At 49.3% G+C, this 7,500-nt stretch overlaps 2 protein-coding genes across 2 annotated transcripts in view; one reads left to right on the top strand and one right to left on the bottom strand.

Annotated features, from left to right (window-relative positions):
• cenpx (centromere protein X) overlaps nt 1–964 on the top strand; it is a 1,850-nt gene extending 886 nt beyond the window's left edge. Inside the window, exons 4-5 of the mRNA XM_036520601.1 lie at nt 636–724; nt 885–964. Coding sequence (XP_036376494.1) covers nt 636–724; nt 885–899 — 104 coding nt within the window. The 3' untranslated portion in view covers nt 900–964. The remainder of the gene's footprint in view (nt 1–635; nt 725–884) is intronic.
• A 5,579-nt stretch (nt 965–6,543) lies between these two features.
• The window catches only part of aspscr1 (ASPSCR1 tether for SLC2A4, UBX domain containing), a 56,733-nt gene continuing 55,776 nt past the window's right edge, over nt 6,544–7,500 (bottom strand). The window contains exon 18 of the mRNA XM_036530432.1: nt 6,544–6,717. Coding sequence (XP_036386325.1) covers nt 6,707–6,717 — 11 coding nt within the window. The 3' untranslated portion in view covers nt 6,544–6,706. The remainder of the gene's footprint in view (nt 6,718–7,500) is intronic.

The raw sequence follows: 7,500 nt of genomic DNA, 5'->3' as shown, positions 1-7,500 counted from the left end.
ACTGAGTGAACAGATTGTGGTTAATAATCGGCCTGGTAATGAAAGGTAAAGGAGCAGAAGGTTGGATTGATAGTGACGCAGTGAGAGCGGAATTGACGCACTCTGAACGCGCTGTCTGATTCTCTCACAGAGCTGCACTTTCACACAGGTCGCACGGAAAGGAGTTTCCTCGAACATTTGATCTTTGTAGCCACGGCGTGCTTCATTATGAAAACAATATTTACACACACCCCCTCCTTAAAAAGTGCGTGATGGTGCCGTCCCTGACCGTGTGTGTGTTTAGTATTGTGTAAGTGTGTATATATGTATTTAGTATTACGCGTGTGTGTGTGTGTGTGCATGTTTAATTAGCACTGTATGTATGAGCATGTGTATTTAGCAGTGTGTGTGTATTTGCATGTACATTTAGCTGTGTGTGTATGTGTATGCATATATGTTTTGCGGTGTGTGTGTGTGTGTGAGAGAGTGAGTGAGTGTATTTAGCAGCGTGTGTGTGTGTGTTACCTGTTGTGTGTGTGTGTTACGCGTTACATGTGTTGTGTGTGTGTGTGTGTGCGTGAGTGTGTTACATGTTACGTGTGTGTTACGCGTTACGTGTGTGTGTTACGCATTACGTGTTGTGTCGTGTGTGGCAGAGGCAGCGCGGAGGGCAGCTAAACAGGCTGATGCAGAGGACAGCGATGTGGTGGACATCGAGCACTTCGAGAAGATTCTGCCGCAGCTGGTGAGTCTTGTGATACAGCGCCTTTCACCCTTCTCAGGGGACTCAGTGCTGTCATTCCTCTCACAGCTGAACTGAGTTTAATCTCACTGCAAGTTATATCTGCTAAACACCTGAAGCACCTGCACATCTCACACCCCTGACTCTCTCTGGTCCTGCACAGCTCCTGGATTTTTAGTTACTTTCAGCCAGCAGAGGGAGCCACTGTTCTGTCTACAAACCAGCCCCGCTGTTCCACCCCAGTGTTGCATTGTATACTGCTCTGTTTTAAAAAAAAATGACTTGCTGTAACTACTGCTTTATGTTTACCAGTGTATATTCCAATAAATATATCTGAGTTATTTACAAAAGGTGTCTTCAAGAATATTATTCATAATATTCATTTATAACATGAATAATTTGAGTCGCTGTGGACTGGATACTGTACGTAAGTGACTGTCACTGTGCTCTTAGAGTTGCCGTGGGTTACAATCAGAACACACATCTGATTTGTTACGTTGTATCTTTTTGTCTCCCTTAAGCTTCATATTCCTTCTTGCTTTCATTTTTTATTCCTTAATTTTTATTTCTCTTCACTGTGGAAAGCTGTACGTGAGCCATGTAAGAAAAAGCTCTTTACAAGTAAAGTTATTAATCAAGTGCTTTCATATCAGCGGCCATGACCTTCTACACTCTACAATCCAAAAACAGACTGTACTGTTCTCTGACTCTGTACTGCTGGAGTGGTTGGGGGTTGAGTTGGGCTCTGCTTTGCTGTAGACGGTCAGAGAATCAGTGTTCTGCAAATGAGTGTGGCTTGGGTTTTATGCGGTAACTTTGGCTGGCGTTGCTGCAGGCTGATGAAGAGGAATGACTCTGTTCTGATGCTGTTCAGCGGTGTCCTGTTTTGGCCGGTCAGAGGGGTGCATTGTCTGCAGACTCTGAGGCTCCTGTAGGAGGGCTGAGGTGGTTCCTGTGCAGGGAGTTAGGAGGAACAGGCATTCTGCTCTCCCCCCGACCCCCACCCCCCCACATCACCGACCGGGCCTGCCACCCCCCCACTGTAACTGTACGGGGCCTAAGAGTGTGTGTGTGTATGCAAGTGTGTGAATGAGGAATGAGTGTGTGTGTGTGTGTGTGTGTGTGTATATGTGTGTGCACACAAGTGTGTGAATGAGGAATGAGAGAGAGTGTGTGTGTGTGTGTGTGTGCGCGCAAGTGTGTGAATGAGGAATGAGTGTGTGTGTGTGTGTGCAGCAAGTGTGTGAATGATGAATGAGTGTGTGTGTGTGTGTGTGTATGTGTGTGCACGCAAGTGTGTGAATGAGGAATGAGTGTGTGTGTGTGTGTGCAGCAAGTGTGTGAATGATGAATGAGAGAGAGAGAGAGTGTGTGTGCAGCAAGTGTGTGAATGATGAATGAGAGAGTGTGTGTGTGTGTGTGTGTGTGTGTGTGTGTGTGGCAACAGGATGCATTCCTGCCCATTGGGAAAAGCACTCGCAGGCTTCCTGTTTTCAGGAGGTGTCCGCCCCCCCCCCCCCCCCCCCCCCCCACCTGCGTGGCACTGGGGCTCCAGCAGGTGCTTCCAGCATGTGGCCCCGGTTCCCCATCAAAGCGTCCCGGCACAGGAGGAAGCAGTTAGAGGAGCGTGGGGCAGCAGGGAGTGGGGGGGGGGGGGCTCGTTAGACAGTGACAAGCGGCAGACCGCTGCAGCTCTGCACGACCCCCTCCGGACACTTTGAAGTTTCCTCAGATGGGCAGCAGGGCTGTTGGTCGGGGAGGGTTAGGGTTGTGACTGTGTGTGTGTGCGTGTGTGTGTGTTTGTGTGCGTGCGTGTGTGTGGGGCATTCGCCTGTACGTGCGTTTGTGTATCGGTTTCTCAGCAGCTTAGACCACACCAGTAGAGATACCACTTGCAAGAGGAAGAAAAAATTCCTAACAAGAGGAAAACACACAGGAATAGCGATGGTGTTGTTAGGAAGGCAAATAAATGAAGGGCAAAAATGCGCGAGTGTGAGGGTCTGTGTATGCGACAGTGCTGTGAGTGTGTGTGAGTGTGTGTATTTTAACAGGAGATGAAGGAGAAGACTCCGTGTTTCCAGCAGCAGTGAGGCGGGTCTTCCTGTGAACCGTGGGTGTGAGCGTCTGTGTATGCGACAGTGCTGTGAGTGTGTGTGAGTGTGTGTATTTTAACAGGAGATGAAGGAGAAGACTCCGTGTTTCCAGCAGCAGTGAGGCGGGTCTTCCTGTGAACCGTGGGTGTGAGCGTCTGTGTGTGCAACAGTGCTGTGAGTGTGTGTATTTTAACAGGAGATGAAGGAGAAGGCTCCGTGTTTCCAGCAGCAGTGAGGCGCAGCAGAGGAATCTCGATGGCTTTGCACCTCCCAGCCTGAAGGGGGCGCCGTCGCGGGTCAGAGTGCTACGCAGAGAGACCCGAGTGGTTTTGCATCATCAGCTGAATGTGGCGATAATGTGAGTGAGGGATAACTACTCACTCTGCGACCACCGGCACAGAGACATTACATACATTTCAAATTAGTTATTATAACAATAAAGACAAGAGCAGGGTTTTGATCTGAATTTTCCTATGGTACCACAATCCATACTGCTCCCATTGCCCTCATAAAGCAATCAGCTGTCTGTGATGAACCACAACCCATCCGCAAATAAAATTCTCCATTTACAGTCAGAATTAATCCTTTTGAAATGGAATCATTTTAATAAAATCAAAGTAAATAAAATGTAATCCTTCAGTGGGGAGTGGGCCCTGACACTGACAGTCAGGGGAGGTTTATTTTGCGCTCGATTCTGAGAGATGAAAGACGGATCCATCTCGCAGGCGGCGCAGACGCTGAATCCGCGGTTTTCTCTCCTGTCCTCGGCTGCTCTGGACCCGCCCCCACACCGAACACCTGGCGCCGTTGCTGTACCATCAAACGCTGCACTTCCCTTGAACTCTTCTAGTAAAATACCCAGCTGTATAAACAGATAATATACATTGTTCTGGAAAATGATCTCTACTGGAAAAATGAAACAATATTATATAGGGCAGCGGAGAGCTTCCTCCTCAAAAAGCTCACAAAGGCAGTTTTAAACTGAGATGAAGATCATTTTTTTTTAATGTTCTTCGCGCCGCCTCTGATCTTTCGCAGGCTGGTCTGGTGTGTTTTGGCGGAAGCGGACGCTGCCTCAGGTGACCGTAAGTGGCACTACCGGAGCTTTATTGGCTGTGAGGGGCTGTTTGGACCGGGCTGAGAGCACCTGCTGCAGTTGGGCAGAGCAGAACTGGGCCGTTAGTATTCTGCGGTCTTGTGTGTCAGATAAAAAAAAGTCCAACGCTAATCTAAAGCCATAATATTACCCTCAGATCTCGGATACTCTCACACTGCCCTCGGAAACATTCCTCTGCTGCAGCCATTGCTGACAGTCACCAGGCCGGTCCTTTAAAGCTTCTCATACTGTAGCTTTCAGACAGCAAAGTGCTGCTTTATGCTGATGTTAAATATCGCCGTGGCCGTTGCATCGTGTGGCCCGCCGGCCGATCGGCTGCACCCGGCGGAGAGCGGCAGGATCCACCACAGTCTCATCTTTGTTTTCACGTCTTTTGAGTAATGGAATTTTCAAGAACATCTGTCTGCCCGAAAACGGGTGGGAGGGAGACGGAGGAGCCAGGATCAAAGCGCAGAACACCTGAACGATGTTAATTCCGAGAGGCCTAACCCCTGATCCCGCACTGAAGATTTCACATCTGGCCCCTCTCTTTGCTTTGATTTATCTGTGAAGTCTCCTGCCCCCCCCCAACCCCCCCCCTCCCCCCTCCCCGATCCACCGAGGAGCAGCAGCGCCCCCGCATCGCTCCAGCGCCGGACTGCGTTGCGTCCTCACAGAGAGCTGGCCGTCGCTGTGATGCGTAGCGTTCCCTGAGTCTGAAGCGTCTCCATTCACACCAAATGTCTTCCTGTTATCGTTCCTTTTTGTCCAGGATTGGACAAATAACAAATAACAAAATTTTCGAGTGAGGAAAACTCGCTTTTAAATAACATTATAAATGGCATTGCTGGAGCGTAAGGAAGCGGAGCAATTCACTGTAACACAACAGGAGAATTCATTCAGTTACTTCAGACTAAGCTTTACAGGTCGGGCTCGGATTCACTGTTTAAGAGGCCTGTAATAGCAATGTTTTCCATAAAACTATGCTTTAAAAATCAAATCTGATTTATTCAACTTATCGCGCATATTGTGTTAACACAAACCGGCAATCACGGACGGTTCAGGCCATCCCTTACTCCCACTCACTTCTGTTCAGAGAACTGTCCTGAGCACCCTGTTGAACTGGGCAGCTACACTGGCACGTTACCATCCACTTTGCATTGAAAACATTTTATTAACAGTTAGAAAATTAAAGGAACTCCTTTTTAGGTGCGGCGTTTGAGAGGCCTGCCAGTCACCGGCAACTCAAATTAGAGCAGATTGCAGCAGCTGAGGTTACAGCAGCAGCAGTGAGCGCCGGCCAGAGGGCTGAGCTGATCCCAGCTGACACCGTGGAAACACCTGATTTCGCTGCTGTCAGGTGTAATCTGCCGCTGGAGCGCGGACACGGCGAGGCGGGGGCCAAATAATACCCTGAATGATATCAAATGTGAGGCCCAGCGAGCCGAGAGCGTGAGCCGAAAAACAATACAGCAGGTGAAAATAAACCCAATGAACGGAAAGAGGCCGAGCGAGGGCACAGGTGCCGGTGCCGCACCGGTTACGCAGCAACGCCGCGGTAACTCCGCCGCCATGAGCAGAGCTTCACCGCGCTCTCACAGCGGCAAGATCGGGACCAGCAACGAGGACACCTACCGTCTACATAACCACAGTGTCTCAGAGCATTACAAATTACGTCAAGGAAAAAAGGCGCATTCGAACGAAGACAAACGGCCCTCGGCAGTACTGGGGTCCTTGGTTACGGAGCCCTGTCCGAGGCGGGTGTTGCTGTAAAGCTGACACACCCAGGTGCCGGGGCCAGTGACACCTGCGGTAAGCAAGCAGCAGAAGGCCAGGTGGCTTCACTACAGCACGCCAAAGCCACGCGTGTAAATGACTGCCCTTCCAGCGCATCACGCCGGCACAAATTGCATCTGAAAGCTTTATTATTAAACATATGAAAGCAGTTAGGGAACGGGACGGGATGGGGGCGGGGGGGGTAAGTGCTCCTAATGACTTAGGGCTTCTCTTTATCCAACATTAAAGCCTGAGAATGCGGACGGCGGTTCCAGCCGCTTGGCCGGAGAGCGGGATCCGGGAAGAGCTGAGACGGGGAGATTTCCCCGGAGACACGGTCGCGGGCGCAGTAGCGTTCCGACAGCCGGTCCTGGCCGCCGCAGGCAGGCGAGACGTCACTTATCATTAGCGCAGCCGTTATTACCGTGAGCACCGGCGGGCGCGGCAATGGCAGCGGCGGTAGCTGCGTTAGTCACGGTGATGTTATTTATCTCCCGCGGGACGGGACGTGGCCAGTGCGAGCAGGTCCGCGCACATCGCCGCATCTCGGAAACCACAAAGCAATACAGCCTTGTTCAGCAATGTTCTTACTTCTTCCTGAATAAAAGCAAAACGTCAGATGACACTGGCCAAACGCCGAATTTAGCATCAAAACAAAATTTATGACAGGTAACTGCTGTACACAACTTTAAAGTGTGATGTCAGTTGTCTTAATGTAGAATTATTTAAGGATACTTAAGTTCTGACATAACAAACCTCTTCAGCGGGCATTTTTGGGAGTTTCATCATTTCTGTTATGAAATGAATCGGTAATGTTCTAAAAGAAAAGACCAGCAAAAGAGTCCTGGCTGAGGAAATGCTCATTTTATTGATGTGTGTTATATTACTGTAAAACTACAGAAGCACCGGTTCCACTCTGTGTTAGAGAGCAGCTGGCTGTGAATCTGAGAGAATGTGGAATTCCACCCCAGGGCAGAGTCCGCACTGCGTGACCCCCCCTCTCCCTGAGACCCCCAGTCTTCATTTTTTACCTGAAAGACACAAAAACAGAAATGCAACAAACACAATCAAAAGCTCCCCTGCCTGTTAGGTTTACTGTGGCCAATGTCACAGTGACATGTTGGAACCGCCGTATACGGGCGTAAACAGGAACATGAACAGATGACAAAATCAGCCAATATATGACTCATGAAAATGTAATAATTGACTGATTTTTAAAATTATCGTTAAAGGGTGATGTTCCTCCTGTCTGCGATCCTCTCTGATTCCTGTCAGGTCTGTGATTCAGAGGACCAACATTACAGCTTTATAATTCTCTCTCCCACTCCCTCTCCCTCTCTCTCTGTCTCTCTGTCTCTCTCTCTCTCTCTCTCTCTGTGGTACGGTGGCCAGGTTAGTGGGGCAGGACTGGCCCCACGCTACAGCACCTTCCTGCAGCCCTGACCTCATTCACCTTATTCATCTCACTTTGCCAGGAAAGACCAGCGCAACACGTAACTTGTCAAGACTTGAAAAAGGAATGAAAAATCCATAAATCTACGAAACAATAGGATTTCCAATATCTTTTTTTCTGGTGGAAGAGAAGCACTTTGACGCAAACTTTCTTTTTTTATTGCTTTCAGAGGCATGTCTGCAGTTTGGCATGTCACTTCTAATAACGTGTAAAATGCAGGAGACGAGGCTACTCCTTCAGAGCTGGAGTCTGGCAAACGTCAGCAGTGACAAAAGCAGATCCCAGCTTTTCAGTAAGGGGGTACACATGGTGAACCGCCTCAGATTCCAGCTTTTCAGTAAGGGGGTGCACATGGTGAACC

The sequence above is a fragment of the Megalops cyprinoides genome, chromosome 1 (genome assembly GCF_013368585.1).
Source record: "Megalops cyprinoides isolate fMegCyp1 chromosome 1, fMegCyp1.pri, whole genome shotgun sequence".
In the NCBI taxonomy this organism is placed as follows: domain Eukaryota; kingdom Metazoa; phylum Chordata; class Actinopteri; order Elopiformes; family Megalopidae; genus Megalops; species Megalops cyprinoides.
This window is presented reverse-complemented; position numbering and strand designations above follow the sequence as displayed.